Source organism: Protopterus annectens, chromosome 2.part2 (assembly GCF_019279795.1).
Source record: "Protopterus annectens isolate FY-2018-M chromosome 2.part2, PAN1.0, whole genome shotgun sequence".
NCBI classification, from domain to species: domain Eukaryota; kingdom Metazoa; phylum Chordata; order Ceratodontiformes; family Protopteridae; genus Protopterus; species Protopterus annectens.
Window position 1 is genome coordinate 972,004,949 of NC_056730.1, and position 24,398 is coordinate 972,029,346.

At 41.4% G+C, this 24,398-nt stretch overlaps 1 protein-coding gene across 1 annotated transcript in view; it reads right to left on the bottom strand.

Annotated features, from left to right (window-relative positions):
* FER (FER tyrosine kinase) overlaps positions 1 to 24,398 on the bottom strand; it is a gene marked incomplete in the record, with an annotated part of 3,568,968 nt that overhangs the window by 1,117,547 nt on the left and 2,427,023 nt on the right. The window contains 1 exon segment of the mRNA XM_044064275.1: positions 22,259 to 22,353. Within this exon segment, the coding sequence (XP_043920210.1) occupies positions 22,259 to 22,353 (95 nt within the window).

The following is a 24,398-nucleotide window of genomic DNA, read 5'->3' on the forward strand; positions in this document are numbered from 1 at the left end:
AGTAGTAGTCATGGATTCGGCTGAAGATTGACCGGTTTTCGGTTTCGCCGAAACCGAGACACTCAGCTTGCTTAACCGTGGTTTCGCCGAAACCGCGGACCGCAAGTGTCGGTCTTTTCTTTGCGTTTTTTTAACAATTTGGGTAGTCGGAGGATCCGACGGCATAATGTACGCAAAATCTGAGCCGAAAAACTGTTCAGCAAACTCCGACCGACGCCTAAGCGTCGTCGGTTGAAGGAAGCACAGGCGAACAGGCTGCTACGCCGTGGTCTGGGCCTAAGCAAGGCAGGCAGTAAGAGTGGAAATCTTTATGAGGTATTTGTTTCCCACAAGTTAAACAGTTATTGACTTTTTCTGACATCGGCTGAGGCAAGAAAGAGTCCCCAACGGGTACTTAGCTTTTAGAAGTCTTCGAAGTAGTATTCGGTAGTAGTAATCTCTGGATCTGACCGACCGGCACTTGCGAACAGCTTCTGCTTCGGGCGCCGCGCAGCAAGAAAGACTGAGAAAAATGGCGTCGGCTGATGCCTTTATACCCGAAGACCAGCAGAGATGACGTCGGGTGAAGTGCGACATCAGCGAGCGGACCCAGACTTTGGAATCCGGCCGACCGAAGGGCTGCCTGACGACAGGACAACCCATTTGTTATGACTGCAGATGCATCCTTGAAGGACATCAGCAATCTTGCAAGCACCCAAACCAGCAACCAAGAAGGAAATGATGTCTTTCTTGGGTACAACTAATTTCTGTCGGAGCTGGATACCAAATTATGCTTTGGAATCTGCTCCACTGACTGACTTGATATATAAGACACCAATGGCAGCACAAGATATTTTACAATGGACACCTGAAGCAGAAACGGCTTTCTGCAGGTTGAAGCAGTTGATAGCTTCTTCATTAGTTTTAGGACTTCCAAATTATCACAAACGGTTCTTTCAGACCGTAGATTGCAAGCAAGGATATATGACGTCAGTACTGACGCAACAACATGGGGATAAGCAACGCCCCATAGCCTATTATTCATCTCAGTTAGACCCAGTGGCGCGATCTTTGCCTCACTGTTTACAAGCAGTAGTTGCAGCTGCAATGGCAGTACAGGCTTCAGCCTCAGTGGTGTTATTCCACCCCCTCACACTGAGAGTGCCTCATGCAGTTGCAATAATTTTACTGCAAGAAAAAGTGGCATACCTTTCTCCTGCTAGACATCTTTCATGTATGACAATACTGCTGAGCCAACCTCATATGACAAATGAACGATGTACGACATTAAATCCATCAACATTACTTCCAACTCCTGCGGATGGCACACCCCACAGCTGCCTGCAGGAAATTGAACAGTTAACTTTACCTAGACAAGATCTCACAGATATGCCCTTGGATAATGCCGAGGTGACATATTACATGGACGGCTCATGCAGAAGGGGTCCTACAGGAAAGAATCTGGTAGGGTATGCAGTAGTTACAGACACTGAAATTCTAGAAGCCCAATCCTTACCACATAACTTATCTGCACAAGCAGCAGAATTGATAGCTTTGACGCGGGCATGTACTTTAGCAAAAAACAAGTGTGTAAACATATATACTGATAGTCAGTATGCTTTTTCTACAGTACATGTATTTGCGCAACAATGGAAAAATAGAGGAATGATAACATCTAGTGGAAAACCTATTAATCATGCACAATTTATTTTGGAGTTATTAGAATCTATTCAGTTACCTACCAAAGTAGCTATTTGTAAATGTGTAGCTCATACAAAACAACAGAATAAGATTTCAAAAGGCAACGCACGAGCTGATGCAGCTGCAAAGCAAGCAGCCTCAGAAACTTTACTTTTGAATGAGGAATTACAACCCTCTGAGATTTTAGATTTAGACATGCTAAAAACAATGCAGACGCTTACTACAAAAGCAGAAAAACAAAAATGGGTAAAACGAGGTGCAATTCTTGAGAATGGACTGTACATTTCCAAGGAGAGAAAAACGATATTGCCGTCTAATTTATTTAGATATGCAGCTTTGTTGAGCCATGGGCAGTGCCATGTCTCAACAGGGGGGATGGTACAGTTAGTAAACCGAATATTCCAAACATATGGATACACAAACTACACAAAAAAATTTTGTGCAGCTTGTCATACTTATAACAAGCACCATGCACAAGGGGCATTTAAAACCAAGCAAGGAAGTTTTCCTATACCACCATATCCGTTCCATACTATTTGTATGGATTTCATAGAATTGAGTAAGTGCGAAGGGAAGAAATACTGTTTAGTTATTATAGACATGTTTTCCAAATGGGTAGAAGCTTTTCCAACCAAAAACCCGGATGCAGCAACAGTGGCGAAAGCCCTGATAAAAGAAGTAATCCCTAGATTTGGCATTCCGGAAAGGATTTATAGTGACAACGGCACACATTTCGTGAACCAGACAATTCAGCAACTTGGGAGATTTTTTGGTATCTCCTTAAAGAACCATTGTGCCTACCACCCCCACAGTCAGCAGGACTGGTGGAAAGGTACAATGGTACCCTCAAAAATAAACTTAGGAAGTTAGTTGAAGAAACCCAAAAGAATTGGATACACTGTCTGCCTTTGGCATTGTTGAGTATGAGAACGGTTCCAAACGTGAAGGGTTTGACACCCTTTGAAATTATTTTTGGGAGAGCATATTATGTGCCTCAGTGGAAAGCTCTCATGCCTGCAGAACAAGAGGCTGACAGTTCATTAGCTAGTTATATGAGGAAACTGTTAACAAATAAATCTGTTTTGCAGTTTAACTCTTTTTCAGATAAGGAACAGACCAGACCGGTAGAAGCAGTCTTGGCCCCAGGGTCATGGGTGTGGCTGAAAGTGACGAAAAGGAAGAATTGGACAAGTCCAAAGTGGGAAGGACCGTACCAGGTTCTGTTGGCAATGCCTACTGCAGTCAGAGTGGCTGAGAGGACGTCCTGGGTTCATTTGACACACTGCAAACCGGTACAGAACTTTCAACTTAATAAAAACTTTGTGACTGATATACAACCAGACCAAGATGGCCAAAAACAAAGTGAACAGAAATCTAGATCAACCCCAGAGATGTTGCATAATCATTTTGCTGAGTATACACATTTATTGACTGTAACTGTGACAATTTTCCTCTTGTTGTGGTTTATCCTACACACAACCACACAAGTGAAAGTGGGAAGGTGTGACGAAACGTCTATAGACTGGCATCCAAATTTTAACAGATACCTAGCTATGAAGCGTGTATATGCAGACTATGAACATTTCAAATTGCTGGGTTTGTACAGCTATACCAACAGCATATGGAGGACTGATAATGTCCGCTGTCCCTTTGGGGATAAATGAGACCTGGGAGAATTTACTCTTCAATACAGGAACTGTGAGATCACAGGATAAAATAGCTTTATTTTTACCTGTCACACAAAAAGGAATTGTATGTTTTTATAAAAATGATACTCTCCAGGTGGGCTGGAGCAATTGTAATATAACCATATCTTACCGATGTTATATTAAGAATAGTAATGGCAATACTTTTTGCAATACTAATTATGACTCATATTTGAACTCATTGAAAACAACCATGAATGACATTCGCAAGAATCCAGTTTTGTTTAAACAATCATCAGTTATAGATTAGAAAATGTTTCATGCAGGGCTAATGCGTATTAGTACTAAAGTAGAAAACTGTTATTTTATTTGTGGGAAAAAGGCATATAAATGGTTACCTGAGAATTGGTCCGGCAGTTGTTTTTTGGGTTATTTGGTTCCGGCAATAAGACATACTGCAGAATTACCTTTGGGTAAGATACGAAACGTGAGAGAAGCAGCCTGAAAACCCGAAGGTCCAGCTGAAAAACCTGTGAATCCAGTTGGAAGAATCAAAGCTGGCTGGAAAGACCATAATAGTGTGAAAGACAAAAGTAAATTGACTCATATGGACTTGAGTGACTGTTATATCTTGGGTAGGAATATTCCCAGCCCATGGAGCAGTCAAATCAATCTGGGAGCTGAGGAAGTTGTCGAAACTTCTCGAAGTAATGAGCAACACAACTTTTTCCACCCTAGAATTGGTGACTGATGAAATGAATGCAATGAGAACTGTTGTGCTACAAAATCGAATGGCTCTTGACTTCACCCTAGCGGCGAGAGGTGGTACGTGCGCGCTTATCAAAGAAGAATGCTGTGTGTACATACCAGATAACAGGCATGAAATTAATAATCACCTAGAGGAAATTCAGCAAGTATCAGCCATGACTGAACCAGGCCCAAACCCACTGAAGGGCTTTTTCCAGAATCTATTTGGGGGGTGGGGTTCCATCCTAATGAATATTCTGATTGCCATTTGTGCGGGTATACTCCTAATAGGAGCATGTGTTTGCTGTGGAATTCCCTGCATGAAAAGATTAATCAAAGATTTTTTTGATGTATCTGTTACTGAAACTTTGTATCAAGATATTGAGATTGAAAAATTGATCTCAGATGACATTTTTTCTGAAGTATAGATTGAATGACTCACCTAGCTGAAAATCCTAAGTGGAAGAAGTTGGGAGATGAAATGACACTATGCATACTTCAAAATAGAATAAAAAGTATTAATGGGGGGAAAATGTTAGAAAAATGTGTATTTGAATATATGAGAAATGCTAGTTTAAAAGCAAAGTAGTATATAATGCATTTTATTCTATTAATCATATAACAGAAAGGATTAATTCATGCTGAAATGTAAGTAGTTTTGAAACTGCAGTGTGGCTTAAAGCAAGCTGACCTTCGACCCTGGCAGATGCTAGCTTTGCAAGTTTTAATGTTTATGCTTTTCACAAGTGATTATCTGCTGGGTCAGGAAATTAAATGTGTGAAATAATGAAATTTTCTGCTCTTTCCTGCTGGGATGATTTGGCCTTGTATATGTGTTACTGAGATAGCATGCAGCTGGTGGGAAAGTGTAACAGTGAACAAAGATGTGTATTAAAAGACTGAATCTGTTATTGTATTCGAACTGATATGAAACCTTGAAGAAGTAACTTTACAGAAAGACATTATGTCTGACCAGGTGGATAGCAAGGCCGTATTGTTACCAGAGGAAAACTTTTTTAAAATATACAGCATCAGCAGTTTTATGAATAGAGGACTGTAAGCTAAAGTGATGTAGATGCCCTGTGACATACCACGTCAGTAAGGTGGGCACAGCTTGAATGTTAAACCTATATAAACTTGTGTGCTTCCTGTTTCATGTTAGACAAAATTCTGTACTTGTACATTTTTTGCCTCCTGTTGTACACTAGTAAACTTTTGAATCTGAACCTCCTGTGTATTGAATTCTTAATTTTATTTAACAGGCTCCTAGATAGAAATGAAGAAACTTACTGGGCACGACAGCAATCTTGGCATGTAAATATGTGGCATGAAGGTCCACAGAGCATAACCAGTTGTCATCCCTTAGGCAAGGCAGAATCAACTGCACTCTGAATTGACTCTTCTTCACAAACCTATTCAGGTAATTCTGGCCCAAAACTGTCCTGAGGTCCTTCTTTTTGGAACCAAACAGATTTTGGACTTGCTGGTTTGCCAGACCCTCTTAGATGGCTAGCTTCTCTATTTAGTACTAAACTTCCTTTTAAGACTCTTTTAACTGGCTTGGTGTTACCTCTGAAAGGAGCCACTGAGACTCGGGGGGGGGGGGTGCAATAGCCTCTAAATATTATCTATCTCAATCAGGTGCATCACATGATGGCCATCCACTAGGAAGAACAGAGGGATATATGACCCCTGACTGCCTTCAGAGGGGAGCAGCTGGGTAGCCCTTCAGGGATGAGACTGCTGGTTGTCAGAAAATTTTCTGTTAAAAGAGCTCCCTCTGCACTGGCTAACCCTGTAAAAAGATGAGTTGTAGAGAGGACGTTTGGACTTCCAGAAGTACAGATATTTCGTTCCGACTATATACTCTCTGAGGGTTCCCGAACTTCAATCCTTTGTCAGGTTCATAGGTATGTACTAGGCTAATGGCCCTGAAGCCTTTACAAGCCTAGCCCAAATGTCTTCACATCCTGTTCAAATCTCTGCATTTGTTCCTTGAAGGCAGGGCCTAACAACAATGAATCATTATATGGCACACTGGTGAAAGACACCATAAAGTTGCCTGCAAAGTCATACAAGAAGATCCAGGCAAGTAGCCTCATGCCTGAGCCCAGTTACCACACTGCTCCAATGGCTACATTAAGAATGAACAACATAAAGATGTTGGTAATGTTGTACATCATATTTAAGGTTGCATCCAGCTGTCTCCTTGAGCCGGGCATATGGAACTTCTTTAGAGTATCTAGTCCCTGCTTGGCCATGTTCCCCTGAAGTGTGTTCATATCTATGGCATAGTTCAACGCCTTGACTGCAAAGGTGCTAGAAGCACATGCCCACTTCCCTAATCATTCCATCACCTAGGACTCTATGCTGGGCAGGAGGACCATGGCCATATGTTTGACTGATTCCTTTTTTTTGGTGGCAGCCAAGACAATGATGGAATTTAGTAGAGGACCCTTTATCTGGTATTTCCGGTCCTTGAGTTGTCTCAAACTTTTATTAGGCTTCCTTATAATGGACTTACAGGAGGTGGGCTCTTGCCAAGACTTTCATACAGTTAGATCAACAAAGTGGTCTTGCTGGGGGAAGCACACAGGAAGCAAAGGAGGTTGAGCCATAAGCCTCCAAATAGGATCTCTTCATCAACAGAAGAGTGTGTTCCTGGGCCAGTCTTTGGTGCATAAGCTCCAGAAATTCACCAAATGTAACATCCTGAGGCAGAGTCTGAGGGAAGTCTGCTCTGTCATCTGTGGTTACAGTAATTACCTCTGGGAGGGGGCAGATGCATCCTCCTGAATGTGTTCTTTCTTGGCACATCAAAGAGGAGTTATCTGAGTCCTCCTAGGAGTGTTACCAATGCTACTCATTTGAGGCTTAAGGTTTGATGCTGACCACTGGGCACTTATGGTTGTTAGAGCAACTGCTCAGATGTTGGGTGCAGAACGGTGACCTGTTAAGCTTGCTGAATCAATCTCAAAGGAGATGAACTTATCCTTTGCATGACCTTAAAGGAGGATTCAGCATCTGCCAGATTTGAAGACTACCCATCCAGCCTGGACACCACTCCACCCAAAGAAATGACATCATCTGAAAGGAAGATTTCCAACCCCAACAACATGGACAGGATCAAGGAGGGAATCAGTTCTGACACCTTGAAAGATGAGGACCCCGAACCAGAACAAAGAGCTCTTAGTGATGGCTAAGGGGATAGGACAGCGCACTTGGCATCAAGTCAATGTGACAGAGTCCCATTTGGCTCTAAAAATCCACATGCCAAGTAGGACAGATCCACTAATTCCAGCACAAAGGAAGCTGCACCAGTCAGTGCAAGAGAGGCAGACTCCAGCCTGGCCATTGGTTCCAAACACACCATTTCCAAGAGATGGGCATGAGAAGGAGCAAAGATCAGGGAAAAGGGAGCTATCCTCTCCAGGTGGGGGCTGAAGGGGAAAGAATGACACACAATTTGTGAGTGTCCTCAAAAAGGCCCTTATCATGAAATCCAATTCTGGGTTGGGTACATGCCTGAAGGGTCTCTAAAGGACCTATATGAGGAAACCAAAGGAGAGCAGGAAGGGATGAAGGAGTACACCCACTCTAAAATTGACTTGGTTAACCATGCTGCTGAAGCCTTGTACAAAATCAGGATGGACCCTGGAAAGGACTTGCTTTTGCTACCTGTCCTCTTGGTCTTCACTGCCTTAGGGTCAGGAGGAAGAGGACCTTTCAAAAATAACTTACTTTTCCTGTCAGAGAGAACCCCCTTTCCAAAAAGACTTGCATATCTGACAGTCCCCTGTCAAATGTTCCACCCCCGGAGAGTAAAAACAAAATCTCACAACCATCCTGGAGGGAGTTTATTGTCCACATATAGTGTTTCTTTGAAGTATGTCCATGCTGGAGACAAATATCAACATGGAGCTAGAGGGAAAGAATAGTCACACGCACACGCATGTGCACACACACACACACACACACACACACACACACACACACACACACACACACACACAAAACACACATGCAAAGCACACACACACACCAAATACTAACCAATACCAAAAAAAACCACTAATGTTGAGAAGAATCTTTCTCCTAATAGTTCAGTTTTAAATTCAAAGAATAACTCCCGCAATCCTAATCCTAAAAAATGTAACAGAACATCTTAAGGTATAGGAGCTTGAAGGAAAATGGCCCATGAAGATCACGGAATTTACTACTTAAAATTAACAAGAAATGTAGTAATAATCGACACTGAAAAGGCATCAATAAGGCACTAAACAACACTAACAACCAGTCGGCAAGTAAAATCTGGTATAAAATTGGATGATGTTTTTAGAGGTAGTGGAGCACTTCGCTGCATGACAGAGATCATGAAGCAGCACGATGGTGGCAAACAAGAGGTGAGGAAAGCTGTTCTAGACAGGGCTAGTGCATTATGGGACTGAATGGTTTGAGTAGCTTGAGGTTGGGGTACTAGCTACTCTGATACAGATCTGACAAGCACCTTGATAACCAAACTAGCTACTCTGATACAGATCTGACAAGCACCTTGATAACCAAACAGATCAGATGGATGAAATGTAAAAAAATTCAGAATTATCCACAAGTTGTCAGCAGTACAACAATTCTCCCATCACAAACAGCATAAACCAGACACACAGACAATTATGCTGAGACACTTAAATGTGACCTTCCTTGCATTTACAGGTTCATAAGTAAGTAAAAGACCAGCTGCCCTTGTGGGCCATTTTAAGCAAGCCAATTTCCTTTTCAAAGTTAAGAATCAAACTGTACCTTGTGTCTATAAGGTAAATATCTTAAGCATTATAATAACCCCAGCCTCTAAAGATTTTGCAGCAATGTTCTGTGTGGCACTGTTTCATGTCACCATAGTCACATTACATTGTGCTTTGTTGAATCTGAACAGCTGCCTATGTAAGTCCACAATCTTGAGAACTGTTTATTAACCACACGTGCCACAGGCGAAGTGTTATAATAAAAACAATTTGTTAAACAGGTAGGCCCACTGGACACACAGTCCATTTTCAGGGGTGACCCGAGAACAACGTCTAGTTAAGTCACTTGCTCAAGATCACATGGTAGGAAAATAAGGGCTGTGGAAACCAAATCATGTACCACATGAACTACAGCTTACAGCATTTAAGCCTTTGTGCCAACTGCCATTACTTGTAATGAAAGAACAGTGTGGGCCCTTGGGCCTCAAATTCAAGTATCTGTTACCTGGAGTCTGGTACTGTATCACTTTACCATGGAAGCACACAGTAAAGTGTCAGCCCCTAAACCTCCAAACCTCAAAGACCTCCCGAACACAGAAAATAAATGCACCCAGCAGTCCTAAATGCACTCTTTCAAAACACCACCTACATCTCATAGAGCCTCTACTTCTAAGCTCATAAGGCAAGCAACCACGTGAGACAACATTCTAGTAATTGGAGACTCCACTGTGAGACACAATGATGACCCTCTCACCTGGCTGAGTAAGGAGAAAGTCACATTCAGTTGCTTATCAGGGGCCTGGATCCACCATATTATGCACAACATCAGGACACTGGACCACAAAATACCAGTATGACTCTGTCATAATCTATGTGGGTATAAATGACCTGAGACATACCACCCAGACTATATGAAGAGAGAAGTCATGGAGCTCTCAGAATATGTGCCCCAGGCTAGTATGAGCAGAGTACTGTGCAGCATAGTACCTTTTCCAAGAATGATGCCACAGTATGAACAGAAGACAATGAACTTTAGTAATTGGCTTAGTTTCTTGTGTCTTTATAAGGGGGTATAATATTTGTCAGCAAGGAAAGATATGGCCAACAGACCATGCTGCTGTACCAGGGATGGCTTGTACCTCTTCCCTTTAGGTTTTCAAACATTGGCCAAAACACTGTCCTCCCCCATAGTGCCTTTTTTAGGCAATGCCAATCTGATGATTCTTCTAACATAGTAAATCAAAACCAAGAAAATCTAATGATGTTACTGCTCAATGCTAGAAGACTAAACAAAAAATTCCACTCCCTACAAGTTCTATTGACTCTAGAGGATGCTGATATTTATGCAGTCACTGAGATGTAGTTTAACGCCATGGAGAGCATCCCAGAAGTGCAATAATATAATGCCTTCCACTCATTTAGAACAGCTACACAGACAGGGAAAACAGGAAGGTGTCTCACTTTACATCAAAAATAAATATACCTCAAGGCTGGTCAAACAGGAAGATGCACTTGAGACTTTCCAAATTCAGTTCAACACAGGCAAAATCCCATACCATTTCCTTGCAAGCTATAGGTCTGCTTAAATCCTATTACATGTATTTAAGCTTACTGGAGACACTCACCATGCAACCCAGTACCATATTAATACTCACCATGCAACCCAGTACCATATTAATACTTAACAGAGTACTGTGCAGCATACTCATATATACATACAATAAGTAAGTCTAATAACTTAGCAGGTGATTCCCTGTTCTCCAACTCTGCTGGAAAAAACTGGAACCTTCTACCTAGTGAACTAACTTTACTGCCTTCCTTTCTACTATTTAAACAAAAGCTCAAAACACACCTCATATCCCATTGGCTATGCCCCTGCAGCATCCCTGACTAATCTGCTTTCACTTCTTTTATCTCCATTCTGCCCACATCTTACGAATACTCTACGGCTCACCCCTCTAGAAGCAGTAAAGTACAGTTTTGTACCTACCATAAATGTAGATGTCCGATAGGAATGCATCTGCAGTCCTTACAAATGGGTTGTCCTGTCGTCAGGCAGCCCTTCGGTCGGCCGGATTCCAAAGTCTGGGTCTGGCCTCAGCTGGTGTCGCACTTCACCCGACGTCATAGCTGCAGTTATTCGGGTATAAAGGCATCAGCCGACGCCATTTTCCTCAGTGTTTCTTGCCCCAGATGCCAGTTGCCCTCTTGGAAGGCTAAATTTGGATAAATGCCAATGTTTCCAAATAGTAGAGAGCAAACACATAAAATAAGCATGTATGTACATATATACAAACAAATACACCATAATAGATCCCCCCCCAGCTAGCTATAAGATGGGCAAATACCCTAGGAGTACCACAGAGGGGAAGGCGGGTGGGTAATCCTGACTGCAGATGCATTCCTATCGGACATCTACATTTATGGTAGGTACAAAACTGTACTATGTCCTTCAAGGATGCATCTGCAGTCCTTACAAATGGGTAGAATACCATAGCCAAACTAGGGGAGGAGGAAAAAGGAGAGATTATGGTGTAGTTAGGATCCCTTGCAAAACAGCAGAGGCAAAACCTGCTCGGGATCTAGAGTATAAAGGTAAATTATAATGCTTGGCAAATGTATGCACGGAGGTCCAAGTAGCAGCCTCTATAATGTCCTTGGTAGCCACTCCTCGTAAGAAAGCTGTGGTAGTGGCTGTAGTCCTTGTAGAGTGAAGCCTGATGTTCTCTGGAGTTTTCTTTCCATGGTAGGAGTAACAAAATCTAATGCAATTTCCTATCCACTTGGAGATTGTCTGTTTTGAAATTGCTTTTCCTTCCCTTCCTGTTGCATATGCTACCAGAAGCTGGTCAGATTTTCTATTGCCCTTGGTCCTGTCCAGGTAGTAGCGTAACTGTCTATGTACATCCAAGGTATGCAACAGTCTTTCTCCCCTGTTCTGTGGGTTGGGGAAGAATGTAGGTAGGTGGATAGCCTGATTTAAAGACACTCTGGATACCACCTTAGGCATAAATGTGGGATTTGTTCTCATTGACACTCTATCTTGATGGAAAATCAGAAAGGGTTGCACTGCCATTAATGCCTGTAGTTCAGACACCCTTCTTGCTGAAGTGATTGCCAGCAGGAAAGCAGTCTTCCATGATAAGTATTGTAATTCTGCTGTTGCTGCTGGTTCGAAAGGAGGAAGTGTCAATTTTTCTAGCACAAAGTTCAAGTCCCATGCTGGCAATGGTGGTTTCCTAGGAGGTTTTACATTTTTAATTCCTCTCAGAAACTGCCTGAGCAGAGGGTGTGAGAAGACAGGAGGATCCAAGCTGTATTCTGCTGAAATAGCTGATGCATGTATCTTGATGGAAGAATAGGACAGGCCTGTGTGGAAGAGCTCTGCCAAGTATTCCAGGATGTTGGCTATGTTTACCAGTGACACATCTTCTCCCTTTGCAGTACTCCAAATGAGATATCTTTTCCATTTTGCTGCATAATTTTTTCTTGTTGAGGGTCTGCGAGCCTCAAGGATAATGTCTTTAACCCTTTGAGATAAATTTGGGTTAATTGATCTTATGTAATGTTCCAGGCAGTCAGCTGCAGAGTTTTCAGGTTTGGATGCAGGATGTTGTAGTTGTTCTGTGTTAACAGTAATGGAACCAGGGGTAATGTCCAAATCTGTTCCCGAGACATGCTCCTTAGTAATGGGTACCAATGTTGCCTTGGCCAGTCTGGAGCTATCAGAATGATCCTTGGACGGTCCTCTTTGATCTTCAATAGCACCTTGTGTATCAAAGGAAGTGGTGGGAATGCATATGCTGTCAGGTTTTTCCAACTGAAAGATAGGGAGTCCACCTTCCAAGCAAGTGGGTGGTACGTCCTTGTGCAGAATTTCTTTAGCTGGTGATTCCGTGGGGACGCAAATAAGTCTATTTCTGGGAGTCCCCATTTTCTTGTAATGGCTTTGAAGATGTCCGGATGCAGCATCCATTCGTGGGCATCCGTGGTAGTCCTGCTTAATATGTCTGCTAGAATGTTTTCTTTTCCCGGTACAAAAATTGCTTGTAACTGAATGTTGTAGCTCAGAGCCACATTCCATAGGTCCAGTGCCATTCGGCATAGAGGGTATGAATGCGTGCCTCCCTGTTTGTTGATGTACCACATAACTGTGGTGTTGTCTGTCCTTATCATCAACTGACCTTCTCGGATAAATGGTCTGAATGTCTGGATTGCCAATTTTACTGCCAGCATTTCCTTTAGATTTATGTGCAGGTGCAGCTGGTCTTGAGTCCATAAGCCTTGTATGCACTTGTCCAGCATGTGGGCCCCCCAACCGAGGTCTGAGGCGTCCGTCGTGATGGTTTGGCTTGGTTGAATGCTGTAGAAGGGCAATCCTGTGTTTGATTGACAGGCCTGAGCCCACCATAGGAACTCTTGCTTCAGGCATGGGATTATTGGAATTTTGGTTTCTAGGCTGTGCTTGTGTTGAGACCATAAATTCTTTAGGTACCACTGTAGCTTTCTCATATGCAGCCTGGCATGAGGTACCAGTATTATGCAGTACTTTTCTTGCTGTTAGATGGTTCTGCTTTGTTAATGCCAAGAAGTAGAGAGGTAGTTGCTCTTGTTTTTCTACAGTTAGGAATGCCATTTGCTTTGATGTGTCCAGCTCTGCACCCAAAAAGGTTATTCTTTGGGATGGTATCAGCCTTGACTTTTATATTGACTGTATATCCCAGGGCTTGTAGCAGGTAAATGACTCTTTGTAAGTCTTCTGTTAGCTTGTTTTTGTTGTCCGCTTGTATCAGGCAGTCGTCCAGGTAGGGGTAAATTTGGATTCCCTGAAGCCTGCAATGAGCAATTACTGATGCCAGGCATTTCGTGAACACTCTGGGCGCAGTAGATAAGCCAAAGGGCAATGCTGAGAATTGATAATGCTCTGATCCTGCAAGAAATCTGAGGTATCTTCTGCAATTTGGTCGTATGGGGACGTGCAGGTATGCCTCCTTGAGATCTAGAGTTACCAGCCAAGACTCCTTGCCCAGCATGGGAAGAAGCTGCTGTAGAGTCAGCATTTTGAATTTTGGAACAATGAGGAATGTGTTTAAAGCGGACAGGTCGAGAATAGGCCTCCATTTGCTCTCTTTTCTTGGTACCAGGAAGAGCCTGGAGTAAAATCCCTTTCCTTGTTCCATAGATGGTACCTTTTCCACAGCTCTCATCTTTAATAATTGAGATATTTGTTTTAGAGCTTCTGCCTTTTGAGTTGGTGGTAGGTTTGGCATTCCTCTCTTTCCTGGTAGAGTATGGAAATGAAACCTGTAACCTTGGTCTATAGTTTGCAAAATCCACTTGTCCCCTGTGATGTAATGCCAGTTCTTTGAGAATAAGGCTAGCTTTCCGCCTAAGGGTGCTTCTAGTTGTTCCCTGGTAGGCGGTGCCAGAGCCAAGTCACTGTGATTGTCCTGTTGCAGTGGTGGTGGCTGTGTCTGTGCCTCGCTGGTTGTTACCCTGCCACTGGCGTCCCCTGTAGGCATCCCTGGATTGGTTTCTGCCTCTTGATCGCCTATTCCTGCCTCTCTGTGTTTTAGAGGAGTCTGGAAAGGACCAATTTTTGGAGGGCCAATTCCTGCTAAACCTTGGAGGTTGGACCTGTAAGAAATCTTTCACTGTTTGTACAGATTTTGCCTTCTCCTCCATCTTCTTCAGTACCTGTTGTGCAGGAGAACCAAATAAATTGGCCTTGTCCATGGGAGCATCTAATAGTTTTGATTTGACATGGTCCGGTAAGGCCTGCTCTTTCAACCATGCATGCCTTCTGATAACTGTGCCAGTCATGGCTGATCTAAAGGAAGCCTCCAGTGCATCATAGCCGCATTTTAAAGAATGGTTACTAACTTGCTGAATGTTATGTACCATTTCCTGAACATACTTCTTATCAAAAGGTTCATCACAGGACAGTTTTTTAGTTAACTGGTCAAGCATAAATTCTTGATATTGGATCATATGAAATTGACAGTTCAAGGCCCTAGCTGACAGAGTAGCAGAAGTGTAAACTTTTTTACCCCGTCTCTCTAAGGACCTGGATTCCCTTTCAGAGGGGAGGGGATTTTAGCAGAGGTAGTTGCTACAGCCTTAGGCCCCTGGGAGATAGTCTCGGGATCTGCAAAAGGAGCCTTGCATAAATGGTGATGTGTGTCCGGGACCCTGTAGTACCTATCGGGCTTAGCAGGGGCCGGAGGTAATGAATCAGGAGCAGTACAAGCATCATTAAATGCATCATCTACAACAGAAAGAACTGGAGGTATAGCTAAAGGCCTATGTTGTGGTAAATGCAGAAAGGTTCTAAGCCTTTTCCTGGAGTCTGAAAAATCTTGGCCCTGCCACTGAAATTGTTCCCTCATAGCATGCAAGGTTTCCCCAAAGGAAAATTCCTCAGGTGGAGAGGCTGAAGGGATGGACTCTTCAGCATCAGAGTCTTCGTAAGGGAATAAGGAGCCTCTGGAGGGTCTGTATTATCTGAATCATCAGAGGAATCATCTGTGGACACTGGCTCAGGGGGCTCTGCTCTAGGCCTCTTCTCTGGAGGTGGATGAGAGGCCCTGTCTGGATGAGGTTGGGATCCCGGATTAAAGAAATCAGATCCTCTGCCAAAGAAAGCATTTGGGAACTGGAACTGGGCCTGTGAGAGGGGGTCTTAACAGGCACAGTTTTTGTAGCTTTAGCTGCTTTAGCCCTGGCAAAGGCCTTAATGGACATGGCTGCAGGAGGCCTGGCAGCTCCACGTGCAGGAGTTGAAATATCCAAGGGAATAGTGTCAGATAATTCCTGAGAAACCGCAACTGTAGGTTGGATTTCAGAAGCCGATTCCACCAGGTTAGAAGAGGCCTCGGTAGAAGGCATGTTTTCGGCTGAAGGAAGAACCGCTTGCTCGGTTTCAGCCGAAACCGAGACACTCGTGGTTGGCTTAACCGCAGTTTCGGCCGAAACTGCGGACCGCGAGTGTCGGTCCTTTTCCTTGCGTTTTTTGGATATTTGTGAAGTCGGAGGATCCGACGGCATAATATAAGTAAAATCAGAGCCAAAAAACTGCTCAGCAAATTCCGACAGACGTCTAAGCGTCCGTCGGTTAAAAGAAGCACAGGCTAGACAAGCTGCTACGTCGTGGTCTGGGCCTAAACAAGGTAAGCAGTAAGAGTGGAAATCTTTATGAGGTATTTGTTTCCCACAAGTTAAACAGTTATTCACTTTTTCTGACATCGGCTGAGGCAAGAAAGAGTCCCCAACGGGGTACTTAGCTTTTTAGAAGTCTTCGAAGTAGTATTCGGTAGTAGTAATCTCTGGTTCTGACCGACCGGCACTTGCGAACAGCTTCTGCTTCGGGCGACACGCGGCAAGAAAGATTGAGGAAAATGGCGTCGGCTGATGCCTTTATACCCGAATAACTGCAGATATGATGTCGGGTGAAGTGCGACACCAGCCGAGGCCAGACCCAGACTTTGGAATCCGGCCGACCGAAGGGCTGCCTGATGACAGGACAACCCATTTGTAAGGACTGCAGATGCATCCTTGAAGGACATCTGCAACTAATAAAATTAAAACAATTTACTGAGCAAATACAATCCTTATATGTACTGTAAAATCCTCATGTCTCATAATATAAAATGACTTGTCTTATCCTGTATGTCAACTTTTTGTTAGTGTAATTTAATTCATTTTTTTCTCTTCTTTTACATTTTAATATTCTTCATCTTCTTCTTCTTTAGGCTGCTCCCATTACGGCTCGCCACACCAGATCAACTGTTTCCATTTCTTCCTGTCCTCTGCATCTTGCTCTGTCACACCAACCACTTGCATGTCCTCTCTTACCACATCCATAAACCTTATCTTAGGCCTCCCTCTTTTCCTATTACCTGGCAGCTTCATCCTTAGCATCTTTTTCCCAATATACTCTGCATCCCTCCTCAGCACATGTCCAAACCAACGTAATCTTGCCTTTCTGGCTTTGTCTCCAAACTTTCCAACCTGAGCTGACCCTCTAATATACTTACTCCTAATCCTGTCCATCCTCGTCACACCTAGTGCAAATCTTAACATCTTCAACTCTGCCACGTCAAGCTCTGACTCCTGCCTTTTTGTCAATGCCACTGTCTCAAACCCATATAACATAGCTGGTCTCACTACCCTCTTGTAGACCTTCCCTTTCACTCTTACTGGTACTCGTCTGTCACAAATCACTCCTGACACTCTTCTCCACCCACTCCATCCTGCCTGTACTCTCTTCTTCACCTCTCTTCCACATTCACCATTACTCTGAACTGTTGATCCCAAGTACTTAAACTCATCCACCTTCGCCACTTCTACTCCCGGCATCCTCACCATTCCTCTATCCACCCTCTCATTCACACACATACTTAATATTCTTCATATGTATTTGTAATCCTCTCTTTTACATTGTGATAACACTGTTTTTAATTTCTTTGTGCTATTTTTGAAACTTTTCTAAATAAATATTAATGGGCAACTTTAATTACCTCACTATTAACTGACAATTATAAATGATACCAAACTTCTGGAGCATTTCTCCTCGGGCCTCTGCTGAAAACAGGATCTGTGGAACCTAGTCGGACTTTCCCGGTCAACAAATGTTAAATAAAATAAATAAATAAATAAATAAATGTGCAGGTTCTGAGATTTCTGGACTTTATAAACAGAAACTCCCTGAACCAGATTGTCAATACACCAATCAGTGGCACAAACATACTGGATTTGATAATCACTAATATGGGAGACCACTGCACTCTCCTTAATCTAACGCCCTCTCTGGTAATGTCAGACCAAAAATCAGCTTCCTCTTAAGTAAAAATTAAACCTGGAACCCCAGCTAACCCTGTAACACTCAGGAACTACTCTAAGGCTAACATCCTACTATTAAGAGATAACCTGGCAAAATTTAAAGTCCCTATATATCCTGAGAACACTACTGCTTATGTGGACCTTTTAACATGTTTGTATATGGTTTCTGTGAATAGCTGCAGAGACACAGCTGTACCCACCAGAAATAAGTACAGAACTAACTCAAAAAAATAAGCCACCCTGCTGGAATCAAATCAACAGGCTGTATAAGAGAAGAAAGAAAATCATGGCAAAAATTAGTAGGTGTAGCACCTAGCAGGATAAAAGCACTCTCATGAAACTCAGCAAACAACTCTGAGGACAAAAAGACTAACAAGGCCACATCTGAGGTAAATCTGACCTTCCAGGTCAAGGACAACCACTAGGTATTCTTTAGCTATGTCTGCAACCTCAAAAGCAGTACACAGTTGTGTGTAGATCTCACTGTTACTGGAGCCACCTATACATTTGTGTGCAAGAAGATACAGCAAACCTACTGGTAGACAAATTCATCTCCAGCTTTACCCATCTCCCCCCAGCCTCCACTCAGGAAGTATCAAATACTATTCTCCCAACTATGACTAGGGAGCAGGTCCTCAATTCTCTCTAATGGCAAAAACATTGCATTACTGAGTCTCAACAATAAAACCACAGGCTTCCTTCTAAATAGCATTAAACACGATCTATCAGGTTCCCTGGCATTACTATTTAACCACAGCCTTGAAACAGGCTTTGTGCCTTACAAATGGAGAACAGCAACCGCCACCTCTCTGCACAAAGACAGGACAGCCACAGATCCTGGAAACTTTAGACCCATAAGTCTTACTAGTCTCTCAAGAAATGCCATGGAAAAAATTATCATGAAAACGATCAATAATGACATAGAAAATCTCCAGACACTGAACTCAACATAGTTTGGTTTGCAAAGGGTAGGTCATGTCTACTCAACCTTCTTTTAGGCAGTCACCAAAGCAATGGATGAGAGCAAAATGGTCCATACTGCCTACTATGATCTGGCTAAAGCATCTGACATACTACCCCACTCAGACATTGTTGAAAAACTCAAGAGGTTAGGTACAAACCCTTATGTCACCCGGTAGATAGCCAACTGGCTCATAGACAGGACCCAGGAAGTTAGAACTGGGGAATCTACCTCTACAAAGAGGCCAGTCAACAGTCCTAGGACCACTCTTTTTAGTATCTACTTCTCTGAAATCAAGACCAATGTCATGGGCCTCTGGCAGACTAAGCTAGCAGACGACTGCAAATTAGGAGCAATCATAGAATTTCCCACTGACACAAATGTTTTCCAGAAAACAATGACACAGCCATGGACTAAAACTAAATGCCAAGAAATGCAAAACAGTATATTTTGGGAATTCACCCCCCTTGATAACTACCATATTGAAAACACACCTCTAAGAGTCGAGCCAGCTGTCAAGGATATGGGGGCACACTGCTCCATTTGTTATACATCTAACTGGGCACATCCAACAAATGGAATGTTCACAGAAGTTCCTCACCAAAAGAATGCAAGGCATAAATAACATATCCTATGGAGATGACCTCATAGCCCTATCCCTGTATTCTGTTGCGTAAAGGTTGCTAAGAAGTGATATGTTCCTGGCGTACAAGGCATCACTGGAACTCACTCCGGTAGACGTCCTGCATACCCACAAATAAAACAGCACAAAATGTATCTGTTCTAAAGACTTAAACCTTGCCTGTGATATAAACAGGACCTGCTGGACAGACTGGAACATATTCCAGACATTACCCCTCCTTTGGACCATGCTCCCCATCCATGAGAAGCAGAGTTCTTTCCTAACCCAAATAAGTGTAACTGGGACAACTGGATTGGTAACAGAAAATTAACCCTTGGTTTAGCACCTACTTCTGTAATGGACACAGGCAGCATGTAAATGGTTCATCTCCCAGGTTCCTGCTTGTAAATGTTTAATCTCCCAAACCCCTGCTTACACTAAAAAGTGTATCAGGAACTTGTCCGAAATTTGGGTGCTTTGTTAAGCTTAAGAAGGCCCCAGTGCTCATTAGCCTGGTACACATCACTGAACCTATGACCCTGAGCTGTGAGGCACAGACCTTAACACTCAGCCACCATGTTGTTTCTGGTGATTATTTTTCTGGGGATTTAATAGGCTATCAAAAATCCCTAAAAAACAGTCAAGCAGCAAAAATGCAACTAATAGCAACAGAAAAGTGTCCAAGCTAGGGTGTTTAGCACTACGTGAAGTAACCGAGAAGAAACAGATGGGCTCATGAAAAAGCTGATGGATTACGTATATAGCTAGCTTTAAACAATTTATCTGCATGCCCTAGCAATAGCAATATTATAATCCACATTGCGAAGAATAAAAATATGTCTTCTAATCCAGATGGAATTAATGCTCTGCAAAATACCAATACACAAATTGAAGCAATTAAGATTTATTTAGATTTAGTTATTTTAGTGGACAATAAATTAACATTTTATGACCATATCTGCAATACTTGTGCTTTAAGCTTGTAAAACAGTGAGATGTATTTGTAGGTTTATATGCAACAGGAATATAAAGGCAATGATACCATGATCAAATTATTTTCAAGGTTGATCAAATAAGAACTTGAAGATGGTTAATTCTGTTTCAAACTATTAACACTAAACTATGCGCACAGAAACCTAACAAAATACAGAGGCTATATACCAAAGGAGCAAAATAGTCTCAAAGGCATAATGTTTAAGGAAAGGTTGAAAATTTAAATCTCTGTTCTGTAGCAAACTGCAATTTGAAGCGTGACTGGTTACTTGTTTTTACAGCCTTCTAGCTTCATGCTTGTTTGACTGTCTCAGTCTGCACACACCAAACAGAAATAGAGACCAATAAGAACTATAAAAAAAAAAAATAAGAATAATTATTCAATTCTCTCAAAGAGTAGTTAGTTACAGGAGTAATATACAATCTAATCTCAAAAATGGAAGAATATTAATGAATTAAAAAAGGTAATTTTTTTTGGGGGGGGGGATGCTGACCCCATCAAATATTCCAAACTATTTTTCCTTCAAGGCAGTACTGTGGTGGTGGTGGGTGATCTGAGACAGGGAACCTCTCAGTGCAGTTCATAATTAAACATCCTTTGTGCTTACACCAGAATTAGAAAAAATAGAGGTTCTATATTCAGATTACTAATGAATGTAAACCAAGCAGCAGGTGATCACAAGGAATTATCTACCTTTAAAGGCACCACCCCCCCATATAGTACTGAAAGTAACATACAACAGGACTGCATTTTACCAACAGCATAAAATCTCTTGTAAACAAGAAACTGTTTTAGTATGCCTTTTCCCTCAAGTGAACTACAATGCAGCAACTTGAATCTAGTTCTGTCATGCTCTATTCTACATAAAATTGAAGTTTTATGTATATTAGCCTTTTATTACACTGAAGGTTAAGAAGTAAAAACCAGAAGCAAAACCAAAGTGAATGGAAATCAGCAAACCAGAGTGATCAACCTTAAGATACACACCGAAATTTATATGAAACTTACACACTTCCATTATTTGTAGTACCATAACCTGATGGTTGACTAGCACCAAGATCCAGTAAGGAATTTAGAAGGCATAGAGTCATCCAATTACAACTTACAGTGACAATTGCCTAAGCACACCTCCCATATCACTGAACACAATGCTGTCGCTAACTTGCCACTTACTGAGTTATTTCCTAATGAAATCCATAACAGTTAATTCCTTCCTCAAGTAACCAAATATATAAAAAAAATGCTAAACCATAGGCTGCATCACTTTTTCCTGTTGTATTTTCCTAACTACCAAGTAGAAGAAAAACAATCTTTAACGCTTTCGCCATCCAAACCCTAGCCTTTTTATTATTAAAAGCAATCTGTTTGACTATGCTTTAGAAAACCGTGATCAGTATTCACCTATTTATTCTTTAAATAAACCATGCTTCATATTTCCACAATTCACAGATCCATTTATGTGTACATACAATAATATTTGTAGGGTGGAATTCTGGAGCTGTTAATACACTATAGTAACTTTGCCACATCCAAGGTCATTGCCAGCATTACAATATTACACTAAAAGCAGTTAAACTTGACCCATTAAAAGGTTTTCATTTAAAACATTTGTTTCATTAAGAGGTTCAGTGATAAGAGAAGTTAACTGCAGTCTGCCATTCCTGTTATCATAAACAGTTTCTGCAAGAAATTCTGAGTTATTTCCTACTTGTTTAAGAGGTGAAAAAAAGGTGACCATTTTAATAGTCAGAGTTGTACCAAAAGAAATGCTAAGTATAAACATTTACAATTTTCATATCATTCTAATGCTTCACACTTATTTAAAGTCAGACAGCCTGACTGCTGGAGACATTTTTAATCCCAAGCACGTATAAAAATCAATTTCAGACTCTATTTGCATAAAAAACATGTCACCAAAAATTCTAAATCATTCTAATAGTCCCAGAAATGACCTCCTCCTGTCTGTGGCACACAAAATATTTTTTATGAAAGGTTTTAACAACATTAAAAAAAGAAATGTAATATTACCTGGCACAAGTTCCATAACAATGTAAATAGGCTGCCTTTGCGTGCAGACTCCTATTAACTTGACAATGTTGGGATGATCATACTGCTTAAGTATCCTGTAGAAAATAAAAAAATGATTTATATCTACATCTACAAACTTAAAAGGTCAGTTATAATTTCTTATTATATAACATGTAAATTCTTAACTATCTAATGTCACAGAATTTAATGGTAAAATGAAATTGAATGATATCTTTCATTTTATTTATTTTATTAACTTCCAGTAATATATTTGCCAGCGACTTAAATATTTTCTTTAAAAATGTAGACAAGTAAAAATATACAACCTGCATAAACTAAGGAAAATGTGCATGCCTAAATGAAGGAACACATAAATAATGCATCAAAGTCTAAAAGTAAGAGAGAGAGTTTAAGAATGCATCAAAACACTAAATCTTTAAGGTCTTGCAGCAGGGTCTAACAGACAGCATTATCCACTACAAACATGAAGATAACTGGAAGCTTTCACCTTAACTACAGCTATGATATCAACCAAGACAACAACAGATGCTGCATCATATACAAGTGGTGAAACATTTTCCAGAGATTCATTACTCATCCCTCAAACACCTAAAGCAGACTTAATAATCAAAGGAATATTTAAGTGAAGCCAAGAAATAAAATTACATCTATTTTAGATTCACTTCAAGATCATGAAAGATGGGGCACAGGCAAGTAAGAGGAAGGATAACATGACCACCTGCAATACATTTTCTGTAACTTGAAAGACATGCGTGAATGGGCGTGCCTTCACTGAAGGTTGGGCATCGGGCTGGCAACTCGGCACCATAAAGATCTACTGCCAATCATTAGCGGACCGGAGTTCCGCTGTGGTGACCCCTAACCGGGAAAAGCCGAAAAGACAAACAACAACTAGAACATTAATGCTCCTTTGCTATCTTGCACAGACAGCCATACAAGCAAGTATGAATCCTAAGCAGGAATGTAAATACTTCAGCAGATTATAAAATTATCAGAACAGCCTGCCTTTCTAGACAATTTATTAAGCTGGAAAAATCAAGGCACTTAAAAGAGCACAATTAACAGTGTTGCCATAAAACTGCAAAATACTGTGTAATGTCAAGAAAGATATAACTCATTAGAAAGCACAAACAACAAATCAAAGCCTTCCAGTGTCTTTTACTAATGAACAATACACAGTGCTATTTTATACCCTATGGAATGCACAAAGGCCTACTTGTGGCTAACTCATTTTTGTAAAAACATTCCTTATACCTCTATGAAGCTCTTGGCATTTGTACTGCCCCTCTGTATGCTGCAATCACTGCAGCACTGCGTGTATGTTGAACACAAATTCTACAAGGTACTCGTTTATATAAGTAGATCTTCAAAAAAATGTTGGAACAACTAGCCCAAACACAACTTGTCCTGGTTGCTCCCAAGAACATCACAGCTGCATTCTTCAAACAAGCATTTTTGTTGGACCATAAGTGAATTTCATGCTAGGAATGAGAAATGCCACTGAAAGAAAGCAGTCCCTCTCTATTTTCTCCAATTCTTTCTCACAGAGAATAAAACTTGTAAGGCAAATAAGCAAATACACATAACACACTAATGAAGGGTAGAATTACAATCATAATTTCAAACTATGCCCTGTTTCTATGGAATGTAGTATGGGAAGCCTTAAATACTGCAACAGCTTTTTGAGAGGATTTGCTGCTATAGCACTAGTCTGAACAACACAAACCCTGTTTCACTGCCCTTCCCAAGACTGAGTGGACTCCATATGTCATATGTGGTGTCAGGACTAATGCTAGATGATGAAAAGCTGATTTGCAAAAGTGTACTTTTTTCTTATGACTTTCGTACTTGCTACTAGAAACACATTTGGTCAGCAAAATGCATGCAACTTTGAGATTTTTTTCTGTTGCAAATGTAAAAAGATATGAAATGAAGGGAATGCATGAATCTGTTGAATATATAACCTCTTGCATTTTCTGTGCTAGCAGGTCATAAACTGTAATTACAGTCCACTTTGAAGAATTACATGACTAAAACTGTAAAAAGAAACACATGTTAAACTACAGAGAGATAAGAAATATATGTTGACTTTGTTGACTGCTTTTGTGTATTGACATGG